This window comes from Chinchilla lanigera, unplaced genomic scaffold (assembly GCF_000276665.1).
Source record: "Chinchilla lanigera isolate Chin_1 unplaced genomic scaffold, ChiLan1.0 scaffold00140, whole genome shotgun sequence".
NCBI lineage: Eukaryota > Metazoa > Chordata > Mammalia > Rodentia > Chinchillidae > Chinchilla > Chinchilla lanigera.
Window position 1 is genome coordinate 3,200,391 of NW_004955541.1, and position 15,200 is coordinate 3,215,590.

Genomic DNA, 15,200 nt, shown 5'->3' on the forward strand with positions numbered 1-15,200 from the left:
CCAGCACATGGCCTGGTCCATGAGCCCTGTGAAGCCTGGCTTCGTTCCCTCTTCTGTTGTGGGTGACACCTGTCCCTGTTGTCACACCAGCAAAGGCCACTTGGTGACCAGTCACACACATCAGCATTTCCCCACTGTCACCATGACAGCAGCACTGAGAAGGAATGCCTGTGCCATCCATCCTGGGCTGACTGTCCCACCCGAGTCCCGTTGGGAGCCCCGATCCCAGTGTGGCGGCTGTCAGAGGGGAGGTCTTGGGCGGTCACCAGGGTAGAGCCCCCCAAGTGGGATTAGTGTCCTTAGAGAGGACACCCAGACTCGCTGTCCACCATGGGAGGAGGCAAGGAAGGGGCAGTGCTCAGCAGGCGGGAAGTGGGCGCTGCTTAGCAATCGTCCTGAGAGCGGCAGCAGGCAGGAGAGGCAGGGCGGTGCTGCGGGCCACACCGCATGGCCACCAGAGACCCAGAGAGCCCAGTGCCCGCAGCACAGCTGTGGGGAGGACAGGGCCTCGCACATGGTGACCACCACGGCTGACTGGCACTGCCATGGGGACGGACCACAAGCGCCTGGTCAGCTGCTGGGCGCCTTCCTTCTTTCCATTCTTCTTCCTCGTGCAGTGCTGGGGCCAGAACAAGGGCGGTGCCCCTGGCCCATTTCCACTTCCGGGCAACAATGAGTGGTACTACTGTGAACATCTCTGTACGAGTGTCTGTGTGGAGCTGCACGTATGTCTCAGCACTCCTCCGCACACGCTCTGTCTCACAATTAAAATGTGTGATCAGCTGGGTGTGGTGAACACCTGTGATCCCCTCACTCAAGAGGCTGAGAGACAGGAGGATCACCTGGAGTTTGAGGTCACCCTGGGCTTCAGAGTGAGTTCAAGGTCAGCCTGAACTATAAGACCCTGTCTCAATAAACAAAATAAACTGTGTAATAAAAAGAACGAGGAAGACTTCCGTGCCCCGATTTCATCAGTCTAAGGGCTGACATTTACAACATTAAGTCACCAGGCAGCCATGGCTGTCGCAGCCATGCCATCCCCACCTCGCCCCTTTCCTCTCCCCAGCCTGCCCTCCCATCCCCTCCTCCGTCCACACTCAAGACCCAGACAGAGGCCATGAGGAGAAGCAGGTGGCAGGGTGGGGCCTGATCCGTGGGGCTCTGGGGATGAGTGGGCTGGGGCCAGGGCTACAGGGCGCCAGAGGGCTCGGTACCCAGGGGGCAGCTGTCCAAGAAGGGCAGGCGTCCCTGGGCAAAGCAGAGGCCAGGAGCCAGGGACTGATGTGCAGAGGAGGGGTCACCAGAGGTCACCCACGTTTCCCAGAGGGGACAGAGCCGATCTCACACAGTGAGGTCACTCTGGGAGTGGCTGTAGGAGAAGGCAAGGGGGGAAGAGATCAAGCAGCCCTGGGGTGTGGCAGGCACATGGCTGTCCCCTCTGCACAGGGACCCACTCCCCTCTGTGTCCAGTGCAAGGGCACAGGCCCTTCTCTTGGCCCACGGTCAGGGTGCTGGGAGCTGCATCTCCTGGGCCACAGCTTCTGCTAACTCAGAGACAAAGGACACTTTTCCAGCTCAGCCTCATTCTGTCCCCTGAGGATCTTGTCTAGGGCTTGATCCAAAATCAAGTAACGTTTGAGAGGTGCTTTTTTGTGAGGAACCCACGATCCTCCTTTCTTACCCCTCTCTGCTTCCTGTCCAGGCCAGGGAGAGGCACAGCTTCAACCCGAAGGATGGGTCCAGGTTCTCACGGCACACCGAGAGCTGCCCAGGCGGCAGGCAGCCCCCCGTCCTGCACAGTCCTGTGGACACTGAGGAGACCCCGCCCAAGGTCCCCAGCTGCTGCTGACTGAGGCCTCTGGCAAGAAGGGTGCTGGTGTCCTCTCACAGGTGCCCGACCTGCTCTCCACCAGAAAGGCGGCACTGGCTGAAGCCATCCTGGGCCTGGTGTGAGATCTAGGAGCCACACTCTGCCTCTCTGGATCTCATGAGCCCCTTGGTCCACAGGTGCCACTGTGCCTCAGTTTACAGAGCTGGGAAACAGCCACGGCCTCGGTCCTGGGCACCACCCTGGGGCCGGATCCTATGAGGCCCCGCCCACCCCTAGTGTGTTGTCAGGATGTGGCCACCAGGGGGCAGCAGTCACAGCCCCTCAAACCAACGGTCCCTGCTTCCTGCCCAGGCCTCTGGGGACCTATTCTGTCTCCCCAAGTCCCTGCCCCACCTCCAGGGGGCTCTGCCGCGTCACAGACAAGACTCTGACCCTGGGGGTCCCGGCATCTTCACACACATGTCTCCCTCCAACCCGGACCACCTGGGTGCTGTCTTTGTCCCACGGTCCAGGCTCCGAGGTCCTGCCCTGGACTCTGTATCCGGAGGAATCTGCTGAGCAAGACCAGGCCAGATGCCAGTGAGATAAGGCGGCCTTGGAGGACCTGCCCCACCCGGATGGAGGCGCCATCCCTGCCGGCCACCACCTCCATATCCTGGCCTCGGGTGGTTGGAGGATTGTGCCCTTGGAACTGACCTACCGGCACCATGTCGGCTGGGCGTTGGCAAGATTGGCAGAAAAGACCTGCATGTCCTTAGGAGCCTGGTCCTGCTCTGAGGCTGTGGCCACTGGCAGCCAGCAGGAGGGGCCCAGAGCCACGAAGACTCCTGCCTGGAGGACCAACCACCCCCACCTCCCAGCCTGCCTCAGCGGCAGCTGCGCATACCCCAAAGCCCAGCCCGGCCTTGGAGGCATCAAGCAGTTGCTGAGCAGGCTTGAAAAGGCTGTGTCTGCTCTTCGGCCCTGCACCCCATAGCTCACCCGGGCTGCCAGCGGTCCAGAGGTCAAACCCCTGTGGGTGGGGGCACCAACGATGAGCCAGCAAGAAGCGGGGCTCCGAGGGAGCACGTGGGGCACGGTGGCCTGAGCTCCAGAAAGAGGGTGTTGAGGCGGGTGCCAAGGTCTCATACCCGGAGAGGCTCGGGCTGCTGGTCCCCAAAGCTGGTCCACCGTCCACACCGGCAGGCCCAAAGGGGACCACGCTGTGCTACCTCCGTGGTGGCCAAGACCCTGGGCACATTTACAGGGCCCCCCGTCCTCTGCTTGGCCCTTGTCCCTCAATTTCCCTGAGGAAAGGCAAGGACCTCAGGATGGCTCGTGAGACCTATCACGGGCAGAACCGGCCCTGCCGCCGCCTCCCCCACCCGTGGCTGTTGTCTCCAGCACGCCTGGTGCCTGTCTACACTCACAGCCACTCTCGAGGCTGAGTCTCTGTGGCCATTTCTCCTCTCGCAGAGTCCCCGGCTCCCTCCAGGCTCAGCTGTACCTGATGCCACCTGGTCCCACAGCCTCCGACGAGCCACAGCTCAGGACGTCCTCTCGGGGATTTTGGGGAGAGCGGTGAGGCCACCAGCCCTCGCCTGTCCCTGTTCCTCCCACAAGGATCCAGGCCTTCCTGAGGCCTCCCCAGAGCTCAGGCTGGGAGGCTGAGATTTCACCCGGCAGGCCCTGGGGGCGCTACAGCGGTGGGAGTCCCTGTCCTGCCTCACTTCCTCCAGGTGAGTGGTCTCACCATCCCCCACAAGCACAGGGTCTCTGCTGGGGTCCTTGATCCCCTCACACTGCATGACTCGTACCTGCCTGAACCTCTCATCACCTCACCTTGCCCCCCAGGCGAATTCGACCCTGCCTGGCCCCTGCACCCCTGCTGTGTCCCCTCTGAGATCCAGGGTCTGAACTCTTCCTGGTATGTCTTCAACCGGGGGTTCCCTGCCCACAGCCAGATGTAAAGATGTCCCACAGCCAACCCTGAGCAGGACAGGGGCTGCTGCAGACTGCGACAGAACAAGGCCCAGCAGGAGGCAGATCCCCCTCACTGGGTGAAGCCAGGACAGGGGTGCCCCTCCCCTGCAACCCCATGTCTGGAGGCCCCTGGGGAGACTCTCACCCTGGGCCACCAGCCTCCTGCGGTTTTAAAAGTCCTGCCAGAGGACATTCCAATCCCAGATCGCGTCTGACCTCCTGGTAGCTGGAAATGGGGGGAGTAGCCCTCCCTAATTTCAGATAAAGGAACCAGGACCCCCAGTCCTTGGGCCAGGTCCGAGCTGCAAGTCCCCAGGCTGGGGAGAGCGTGTCCAGACTCGGGAGCACAGGTGGACCAGGGGACGTGGGAGGCTGCCCAGGGTCGGCAGCAGGAGAGGGACAGGTAGGCTGGAATCCTTACCCGGCTCCCAGACCCCCACCACCAATTCTGCGCCACACCAAGGCCACTGCCTGCCTGAGACAGACCCAGGTCACCCGGTCTGTGAAGCTCAGCTCTGGCGCTGGAGGCGCAGTGTGGGAGGGCGTGAGCGTCTCAGGGCCCCGAAGACATGTGTGAGGCATTAGCCCCATCTGGGCTGCCTGGCGCACGGGGACGGGCCTGGGGTTGCTCTTTTAGAGGTGGCTCTTGGCAGCTGGAGAACTGGGGTGGGCTGGTCTCCCCAGCCTGGGGGACAGAAGCTTTCTCAGCACCGACCTGGAGTGGTGAGTAGGGTGCAGGGACTGAGCTAGGGTGCTGGGCTGGGGGGGTGCAGAGCTGCTCCCCTCGCCTTGCCTCATGAGCAGAACCTCACTCACTGGCACCTCCTGGGTGCCCTGGGAGGCTGTGGGCACAGGAATGGAAGGAAGGAGGTCCTGGCCCCAGGTGGGGGTCTGGAAGGCCTAGGCAGGGCAGGGGTGGGGTCTCAGGAGGATGCCTACAGGAGGCCCTCAAGGAGCTGGTGGGGTCTGAGCTGCCATCCTGGGAGGCAGGAGGCCCTGACAGGATGAAGGGCCACAGAGAAGCCACACATGAGAGTGGGCAGGATATGGGGGGTGCTCCCAGGTACCCGGGGGTCAGAGGCAACTTCCAACATGATGCTGAGGGTGCAGTTCTAGGGGCGCTGGGGAGGCACCTCGGCTGCCGATCTGGAGGGTTGGGGTCTGCAAGGGAGAGAAAGCCAGGTACTGGCTTGTCTAGGAGCTACCAGGTCCTCCAGGAACTGAGGGATGAAGGGGGGCTGGTGTGGGGGCTTCTGGGCTGGGGGCCCCTGGGCCCATGGGGGCCAGGATGGAGTGGAAAGTGGCTCGGGTACCCGCACATGTCTGCTGGCCGGGACTCAGCACGGCTGAGGTTTGCTGGCTGCAGTGTTCCTCTTGTTTACGGCAGGCGTGGGGCAGGCAGGGCCTCTCCTCGGAGGCAACACAGAAGCAGTAGAGAAGGACACCCTGAGACTGGCGTGGCCGTGGCCTTGCCCTGTGGGAGGTGTGTTGGGTCCCTGGGACCCCTCTTGCAATCACCCCCCGCCCCGGGCCGAGGACCCCACCATGCTCTGGAAGGGATGCTGTCACAGAGATGACAGAGGCATCTCCAGCAGCGGGGACACGTGTGCACCCAGGAGGCTGGGGCTGTGTACCCTGCTGTACAGAGAAGAGAGCAGGAGTCGCTGAGCCGGGCGGGGCAGGAGCTCTTTGTGGAGAACTCGAACCGGAAGCTTAGCAGTCCTGTAGCCTCCGGGCCTCCACGGGACTCTGAGGTGTACTAGTGTCACCGGAGGCTGCGTCTGGTGTCCCAGGCCTGTGACAGCCACACCAAATGGCCAGGGCTGCCTCCGCCGTGTGTCCAGCAGTTCCCCAGCTCTGGCTGGAGCAGTGTCAGGGCCGCAGGGCAGTGAGGTGTGCAGGTGGTGGCCTCAGGGCAGCTGTCAGCAGAAAAGACCACCTGCCCACCAGAAGCCACGCCCAGGCTGTCTGGCTTCCAGCATGTATCCTTCACGCCCGTTTGCACCTCTCCTTCACTCTCCTGACTGAGAGGCCAAGCCGAAGGACACTGGGCCCGGGCTCTCTCCAGGGTCCCCACGGTGAGAAGGAAGGGAGACCCGTGTCCCTCAAGGGCATGATGATGCCAAGGCTGTACTGTGTGTGGCACCCAGAAGCAACAGAAGAAACAGGATTAAAACAGAACCCTGCCGGGGGTAATGGCGCACACCTGCAATTCCAATACTCAGGCTGAGGCAGGATGACTGGAAGTTCAACTTACCAATTTAAGACCCTGTCTCAAGATTTAAGCAAAAGGTTGGGGTTGTAGCTAAGTGCAGAGGCCCTGGGTTCAGTCCCCAGTAACACCACACACACACACACACACACACACACACACACACACACACGCACACACCATAAAAAGAGAACCCACAGTTCAGAGTGAAGGGTTATCAGCAGGCTGAGATTTCGGTGCATTAATGGAGGAGCCCCTGACGGGGGAGGGAGCCCTGAGGTTTTCAGGGGGCCATGTAGGAGTCTCCCTCACCCCTGCAAGACACAGCACTCAGCTCAGACACAGGCGAGGCGGGCATTGTGGGACCGAGGGCTGCGTTGTGGTTGGCTGACACAGGACTCTAGTAGGCCCCAGCTAGGGGAGCAATATCTGGGTCCCTGGGCCCCCAGGGTCTTCAGGACCAGGAGGGCTGCTGGACTCCCCGGAGCCCCTTGAAGTGTCTTTGCAGAGCACAGCCCACTGAGGGGGTCTCAGTGTAAGGGACAGGCGTGCAGCTGGCAGGGAAAGCTGTGAATTAGCAAGAGGTTCAGACAGACAGGCAAAGGAGGCTGAGCCTACTCAGTAGACCAAAGAGCACAAAAGACAGTGGCTCTGCCCGCCATCGCTCGGATGTGGCTACCATGACCAGATCAGGCTGTGGCGGGAGAGACAGCAGGAAAAGACACTCCCGGGAGCCCAGCCCCAGAATCCCAGGGCGAAACGTGAAATAAAAGTGCTGAAGACAGTGTGGGGCGCATCTTGCTGTGCACTGCGTAAAAGCACAAGAAAGTCCGGCACAGCCGACAAAAGTGCAGCGGAGGCCAGGCAGGATCAGGGCAAGAGCAAGTGGAGACAGATGTGCAGATGTGTCCCTGACCACAGCCGGAGCCTGTGCGCTGAGCTGGGAGTGGAAAAGTCTCCCGCCATCCCATGCTTGGCAGCCGCAGAACTGCAAGGATGAAGAGGTGACCTGAGCCAGGGAAGGAGGAAGCACACTGGGTGGTGTTCCCACCAACAGTGCCCATGAGACAGACTTTGGAGCCCGGGCATGGGCTGCACGGCTTTCAACTCAAAACTGCATATCAGCAGAACTGGTGACCGGTGCAAGCACAGAGGTTTCTCACACAGACACTGAGGGATCAAGTGCTTCGAGGACCTGCTCCAGCAAAACATGACTGCAGCACTGGAAGGGGCGGAAGTGCAAAGTGTACTTAGCCAGGAGGATGCGGAGAGGGTTGCAGCAGGAACGGCTACAGAGTGAAGACAAGCAGGTTTGAGGACGTGGCCTGTGCCGGGGTGTGTGTGTGTCTGTGTCTGTGTGGTGGGGTTGGCATCAGGAATTCCAGGATGAAGCAGGACCCTGGGGAAGGAGCCCTCTCGGTCAAGGAAAACAGCCTCAGCCTTCAGGCACTGCCCCGAGGACAGTTCCAGTCCTACATCTCTGGAGAGGTAGGCACCGTGGTGGTCTCTAGCGTACAAACAGGTAATTGAGCCTGAGAAATGGGGCCACTGGCCAACACAAAGCAGGAGCCCAGCAGTGGACCTGAAATCCCAGGGCCCACGTGGCCTCACTGTGCAGGACTGCACTCGAGCCAAGCCAAGCCAGTAGTTCTGAGCCTCAGGAAAGATGCAGGCCAAGCTCCCAGGTACCTGGCCTGGGCCAGAGCACAGCAGTCCTCACCCCTACAGGTCTCCTCGCTGCCGTCCAAAACCCTTTGCAGGTGCAGGTTGGGGCAGTGTGTTCACATCACCCTAGGCCCACCTGGACAGTTCCCCTGTTGTCAGCCCGAGACAGCTGAGCCCCAAGAACACCACCCACCCATCGCACTGTATAAGGGTTAGAAGAAAAGAGAGAGTCAGGGTGGAGGAAAAGAGAGAGTCAAGTAGCAGCCTTGTCTTTATTTACGGGTTTTATATTTTGTTCAGCATGGATTTTTTGCTTGAATTTAGAGTTTTAGAAATATCGCATTACGGGGTTGGGGTGTAGCTCTGTCCTAGATGCTTGCCTGTGTGAGGCCTTGGTGCCAGAGGCCCTGTGTGCGTGGTGCCGAGGGTGGAGGGTGAGGGAGCATAAGCCCTGGGGTGGGGCCTCGGGGGCTGTGGGCTTTTGAACTAATAAACTACTGGGGCTGGGGATATAGCTCAGTGGCCTGCCCGGCAAGCGCAAGGTCCTGAGTTTGATTCCTGGTATCCCAAAAAAAAATTAAATTGAGCTAATAAACTACTGCAAAAGAATGATCACAGAACCTTTAGAAAATCAGACAACTCAAACACAACTGGATTTGAACATTGAAGGAACTCAAAGTCTAAGACACAGCTTGGCCCATCCTGGGAGGATGAGGAACTCCCAGACAGCCCACAGGTCCTCACACCAACCAGATGTAGCATCCCTGGGGCCATTGCCCAGGAAGGGACTGCAGACACATGTGCACTTCATTTTCTCCTGGAGTATCTTTTTTTTTTTTTTTTTTCTCTTTTTGAGACAAGGTCTCGCTATGCAGTTCAGGCTGGCCTTGAGCTCACTATATAGCCCAGGCTGGTCTCAAACACACAAAGATCCTCCTGCTTCAGCCTCCCGAGTGCTGGGATTACAGGTGTGTGCCACCACACCTGTACAGAATTAAAGATTTTTTTGAGACAGGGCCTCACTAGATTGCCCAGGCCAGCCTTGAACTTGCCTGAGCTTGCCACCCTCCTGTCTCAGCCTCCTGAGTAGCTGGGGTTATAGGCATGCAGCATCTCTCCTAGCAGAAGTTAAGGATTCTGAATACTGAGAGGAAAATATGGGGTTAAATATGACTGACAAAATAGGAGGGAAATGCACAGTGGTGATACAAAAAGAACATTCCAGCTGTGGGAGCTGGGGAAAGAATAACTTGAAGAATGTAGCAAAACCAACCAACAGGCAGACCCGACCTAGTTAAGCTGCCTAACCAGGTCCTGGCTTGAATTATCCCAATTCCCAGAAGAAGCTGTCTGACCAGGCTGGCAACTGTGTACCCTTTAAAAAGCTTAAGAGCTCAGAGACCAAAAGCTCAAGAACAGAGAGCAGAAATAAACAGGAAAGGAGACCCCAGGCTCATGTAGATGAAGGAGATCACGCCTCCAAATGTCAAAGCCTGGGCCTGAGCCTGGGAGACGTGGGGGGTGCCAGGAGAGCAAGGCAGGGTGGCCCACGAGGTCGACACTGTGCCAGGGGAGGAGGGTGTTCGAGGACACCAGTGCCCAGGACGCTCGGCACAGGTGGTCCCAGGCAGTCCCATGGTACCTTCAGCACAGGTCCCAGTGCGGGTGCAGGGAGCGGAGGAAGACACGGCACCAGCCCACCTGGGCCTGGCAGGAAGGACAGCAAGGACCAGAGCCACAGGGAAACAGACCCAGAGGCCCAGGTGCCCACCCAGGAAACACAGCTCCTGGTGGCTGCACAGGCTGTGATTCCTTCCCAGAGCACCAGGGCACCCCAGCCCCAACCACCTCAGTGCCTGCAGGGGTCCAGTAGCATCCTGGGCAGAGGCCAGCAAGCCAGGCCAGGACACATCCCAGACGGGCTGACACCCATCACGCCCGCCCCGTGCTGTTCGCTCCCCAAGGCCCCACCATCCTCCCCCAGGCCCTTGCCCAGCCATGCCCCTGCCTGCCAGGGACACCCAGCCCTCCAGTGGCAGCCGTCTACCCTGCCCGGTCTGGGAGAGAATGCACTGGTTACTCGTTCTCCCATCAAAGTACTACCCAGGCCCGACCCTGCTCAGCTTCCAAGATCAGACGAGATCAGGTGCGTTCAGGGTGGTATGGCCGTAGACTAGTTACTCGTTAACATGAGGGCTGTAAACAGTGATACAGGGGCCACCGCCTGGACCAAAGGCCTCCTTCCTCCCTCAGCAGAGCAGTTCCTCACGCCCCGCATCCTGTGCCCCAGGGCCGGGAGTTAAGCAGACCCGACCTCATCATGTGGACCAGCTGGTGGCTCTGGGCCCTGGTGGCCATGTGTGCTGGGGAAACGTGGCGTGAGCAGGCAGAGAGAATCATGCAGCAGACGCCTGTCATTGATGGGTGAGTGGTGTGGGCGGAGGTCTCTCTGCCCGGGAGGCAGCCCTGGCCCCTCGCTGGTCTCAGGTCTCTGGTGTCGGGAGGGGCTGAAGGTTTCCTCAGTGGGATGTCTGTGGAGAGGGGCGGGGGGTGGCATGGCCAGGCTCCAGTTTGGGGAAGGGACCCAGTGCCCCAGTGCCCACCTCTCAGAGCCTCAAGCCCAAACTTCCTCCTCTGAGGAGGCAAGGGCGGCTTCCCCACCACAGGCAGGGGCGGCTTCCCCATGCCCTAGTGGGTGTCCCTCTGGCTCTGCTCCTCTCTGTCTTGGGGTCCACGATGCCCCCGGCCGCTGTGCCTGCCTGACTCCCGCCTCCTCCGACTGCCCCACACTTAGCTGCTTCTCCCAGCCCCACAATCTGTCCCCCAGCTGTCACCTGCCCCCCTTAGGACCCCTCTGAATGCCATATAGCCATGCGCCCTCTCTCCCTGCTTGCAGCGGGAGCACTCACACCTGGCCTCCCCGCTCGTAGCCCCTCCTACCCCATCTTAGCTGCTGGAAGCCAGGACTCTGCACACGTCAGGCTCTGGGCGGGCAGGGGAGCCGAGGGCACCCGTGTGCTGGGCACACAGTTGCTACTTAGAGGTGCCACTCCATAGTTTGGAGAAAAGGCCCTGTGAGGAGTGCAGGGCGTGGCCATCTGCCACTTGTCTGGGCCTGCGGCTCTGCTCCCAGGCTCCTCCAGTGCCCCTGCCAGGCTTTTCCACCTCCTGCTGGCTGTGAGGGTCGGGTCTTCTCAGTGGCCACTCCCTGGCCTCCCCAGAGCCTCTCTGTTTGCAGAGGGGGGTCTGGCCTCAGGCTGCACACCACAGGCCAGTGAGGACCAAGGGAAGAGTTCAGTTGTGGGGCAGGGAGACCGGGAGTGGCTCTTCCTCTCCGGGGTTAGGACAGCTGGGCACAGAGAGAGAGAGACCCGAGTCCAGGCACAGGGTCGTGCAGAGTCAGATGAGGTGAGAGAGGGCCCGAAAAAGAGACAGGAAGGGGTCGGGACCTGGGGTGTGGGGCGCTGGGATTGCCCAGAGACAGAAAGCTAGGTGAGCTTGCAGGCCCATCAGTTTGATCTCAGGTAAGAGATACAAACAAGCAGTTTATATCTCGACAAACAGAAGCCCTCTCATGTTCCTCGTGGTTTACCACAGCTGCACCAGCTCCAGCCATCACATTACCACACCAGCCAGCAAGCAGGACAAGGGGTGTGCAAACGCCACCTGTCAAGGAGTGTTTCTGGACCCGCAGGACAGAGTCACAAGGCCACATCCAGCTACAGGGGGGCCAAGAAGTTTCTTCATTCCAAGTGACCAGGTGTCCTGTAAAAATGCGGGGCTTGTTACCAGGAAAGAGAATAGATAACAGTGGCCACCAGCAGTGCCCTACGGGTGGCTGGCCTCTTCCACCCTGCTGAGCTCACTACGCAGGGCCACACAGAGGAGGGGAAAGGAGCTCGGAGTGCCCCTGCCTGGGCAGAAGTCAGGTCTCACCCTGGCATTTAGTCCCCCACCAGGGAGGGGCAGAGAACAGAGTGCAGCTTCTCCCCGCCCCCAGCACCCCATCCGTCACCAGCGCAGGACACCTGTGTCCTCAGGCAGAGGACTGAAGTCTCTTCCCAAGGCCCTGCCCCGCCCCGCCCTGGAGAGCAAGGAGGGGCCCTCGGGTGAAGCACACCCATGCTTTCATGCACCTCTGCACCCATCCTTCACCCAGACTCCCGTCTGCCCATACATTCATTCACTCATTCACCCACGCATGCTTCCTGATCAGTCTGTTCCAGGCACAGCGGACAGGCAGAGCCTGCCCCTCACGTCATGTAAATCCCACAGTTCCCGGGCAGCGACCCCTATGGCAGGTGCCGTGGTGACCAGAGAGACCCCCAGAGCCCCAGTCGAGCTGGGGCCAAAGCTTGTGCCCCTTGGCGGAGGATGGGCAGGGATTGTGCCACCCAGGTGGGGACATTTCCTAGAGGAGCCATGAGGTCAGCCTGCCTCAGTCCCTGGAGTGGACCTTGGACATGGGTGGACACGGCCCAAGGGAGTCGTAATGTACTCACACCCTGACATCTGGAGGGTGAGGCCTCGGTGCCGCTGCGGTGCCTGGCACGGTCGTACTGCTCAGTGTGTACGTGGGCCTCGGTGCTGGCCATGGAGGAAACTGTTTGGGAATGTGCACCTCAGCTCGGACCCGCACAACACACTGGTGCCACTCTTTACCCCGTTCACCCCCTGCAAAGCTGCCAAGGTCTCCCTGTGCCACAGAGGGGAAACTAAGGCACAGGGCAGAGGGGACTGGAGTGAAATCTGACAGCAGGCATGGGTGGGGCCGCTGAGCCCAGCCACAGGGCCTCCCAGCCACTAGACGGTGCTGACAGCGTGCTGCCTGGGGCTCAGTGTGTCCTCAGCCTCCAGGTGTGGGCACTGCCAGCCTGAGCCTGCATTTCCAAGGAGTTCATGGGGACACCTGGCCTTTGCCCCCGAGGTCTGGGGCCTGCTGGTCAGCTGGAGGTGGCTCTCATGGAGTAGCCGATTCTCAGGAAACTGGGTGCAGGGCTCTTCCCTCCGGGGTCCCAAGGTGCTGTGTCCAGTGCCCAGTGCCCTGTGCCCTAAGGGGGACCCCTGCAGGGCCACTACAATCTGTGAACACTGGCTTCATCCAGATAGTCTGGCTGGCTTCCTCCACCTCTGGGAAACTATGAGGGAAGCAGGTGGCCCCCCAGGAAGAAGTCCTGGCTACCCCGGCTTGGGTTACTAGTCAGGGGTGGGCCACAGTGGGCTGCTCAGCACGTGCAGGTGTGTTTGGTGGACAGGGCAGCCTGCACCCCCCACTGGGTACCTGTGTCTCCAGGCACAACGACCTGCCCTGGCAGCTGCTGACCAAGTTCAACAACCAGCTGTACCACCAGGGGAGTAACCTGAGCACCCTGGCCAGCACACACACCAACATCCCGAAGCTGAGGGCCGGCTTCGTAGGTGCTCAGGTAGCTGTGTCCCCTGCTGGGTGCCACTTGTCCCCCGCAACCTGGGAGCGGGGCTCTGCTTGGGACATGGGGTCATGCTGGGGCTCGGCCTTCAGCTCCTGCTGCACCCCTGCCCCCAGTTCTGGTCTGCGTACGTGCCTTGTGACACCCAGAACAAAGACGCCGTGAAGAGGACGCTGGAGCAGATCGACGTCATCCAGCGCATGTGTCAGGAGTACCCTGAGACCTTCAAGTGTGTCACCAGCAGCCAAGGTGGGGCCTGGCTGGCCTGGGCAGGGGTGACGGTGTGGCGTGTTGGGGGTCCTGCCCCCGGACACCATGCCCTCCTCCCCTGCAGACATCCGGCAGGCCTTCCAGGAGGGTAAGGTGGCCAGCCTGGTGGGTGTGGAGGGCGGCCACTCCATCGACAGCAGCCTGGGCGTCTTGCGGGCGCTGTACCATCTGGGGATGCGCTACCTGACCCTCACCCACAGTTGCAACACGCCCTGGTAAGGGCTGGATCCCATGCCAGCACACCTGCCCCTAGGTACCTTCCTCTCCACCCCCAGAGACCCCTCCTCCATGTTCAACGCCCGCTCTGTTCTGCAGGGCTGACAACTGGCTGGTGGACACTGGGGAGGATGAGCCTGAGAGCCAGGGGCTGTCGGAGTTTGGGGAGGTGAGGGGATGGGATCCCGGGAGGAAGAGGGCAGGGACTGGTTCTCACCTCTCAGAGCTCGGCTTCCTTTTGAGTGAAGTGGAGCTGCTGTGCCCACCCAGGGCAGTGCTCATGGACCTGCTGGTGTCGGATTCTGAACCCAAGCGGACCCCGTAGTTCACCTGCACTGGCCCAGTCCCCCTGTGCCTTGACCCAGCCCTGCCCCGCCCGCAGAGCGTGGTGAGGGAGATGAACCGCCTGGGCATCATGATCGACCTGGCCCACGTGTCGGTGGCCACCATGAAGGCTGCCCTGCAGCTGTCCTCAGCACCCGTCATCTTCAGCCACTCGTCTGCCTACCAGCTGTGTGCCCACAAGCGGAACGTGCCCGATGATGTGCTCCAACTGGTGGTGAGGCCTGGCGGAGGCTGCCGTGAGGTGTTGCCCCCAGGGATCCTGGCCATCACTCAATGCCCCTCTCTCCTGAGCAGAAAGCCACAGGCAGCCTGGTGATGGTGAACTTTTACACTGACTATGTGTCCTGCTCGGCGCAGGCCACACTGACTCAGGTGGCTGGTAGGTGGGGGCACCCAGGGGGCGGGGGGCGGGCCTGGCCAGGAACCTCACACACTGTGCTTCCCCAGACCATCTGGACTACATCAAGGCGGTGGCTGGCGCCGAAGCTGTGGGCCTCGGTGGAGACTACGATGGTGTGACCAGGTAAGGGTGTGGCCAGTGTCCCGAGCTAGGGAGGGAAGCACACCCAGGGACCTGGGCTCTGCTCTGAGACAGTGCAGTCTGCAGGGCCCTGCCTCATCCTGCCAGGCTGCCCGTGGGGCTGGAGGATGTCTCCAAGTACCCAGACCTGGTGGCTGAGCTGCTCCAGAGGAACTGGACAGAGGCGGAGATCAAGGGCATGCTGGCAGAAAATCTGCTGAGGGTCTTCGCGGCGGTGGAGGAGGTAAGGAGGGGCCATCTGCACCACAGACACCCGCACCCCCCCCCCCGCCTGCTGGGCACCACCTCACCCTGTCTACCTGCGCCTAGGTGAGCAACCGCACTCAAACCTCACACAAACCCGAGGAAAAACCCATTGCCCTTGACAAGCTGGGTGATTCCTGCAGGACACAGTACGGCTACTCGGCGGCCCCCAGCCTCTCCCTCAGGCCAGGTGCCCTCCTGGCCTCCCTGGCTCCCCTGCTCCTCAGCCCACATCTTCTGTGATGCCCAGATGCCAGCAGCCACCAGGACTCCAGGAGTGCAGAGGAGGGGGCTCCTCAGGCGAGGAGCTGGGCCCTGGGAACTGTACCCCTGCACAGGGGCAGCTCCCCAGTGGGCAGCCTGGCGCCTGCACATGGAGCCCAATAAAGCCTTGGCCCCCTTACTCCTGATCTGTGTCATGAGCACCCTGGCCTTGGAGGGCAGACTTAGGGAGAGGGATTCCAGGGGCCACTGGGCCTGGGGACA

The 15,200-nt window shown here is 61.0% G+C and overlaps 1 protein-coding gene across 10 annotated transcripts; it reads left to right on the top strand.

Annotated features, from left to right (window-relative positions):
* The first annotated feature begins 4,030 nt into the window (after positions 1–4,030).
* Positions 4,031–15,124, top strand: Dpep1 (dipeptidase 1 (renal)). 10 transcript variants are annotated; one of them, XM_005411041.2, is made up of 11 exons: positions 4,031–4,196; positions 9,924–10,094; positions 12,964–13,096; positions 13,216–13,348; positions 13,434–13,584; positions 13,685–13,754; positions 13,968–14,144; positions 14,225–14,309; positions 14,378–14,453; positions 14,559–14,694; positions 14,781–15,124. In XM_005411041.2, exons 2-11 carry the CDS (start codon positions 9,991–9,993, stop codon positions 14,955–14,957), a joined length of 1,242 nt encoding a protein of 413 aa, XP_005411098.1. In that variant the 5' UTR covers positions 4,031–4,196; positions 9,924–9,990; the 3' UTR covers positions 14,958–15,124. The 10 variants fall into 10 exon arrangements, with proteins under 10 accessions (XP_005411098.1, XP_005411099.1, XP_005411102.1 ...); XM_005411042.2 differs by having other exon boundaries at positions 9,927–10,094; XM_005411045.2 differs by having other exon boundaries at positions 9,961–10,094.
* Positions 15,125–15,200: the final 76 nt, after the last annotated feature.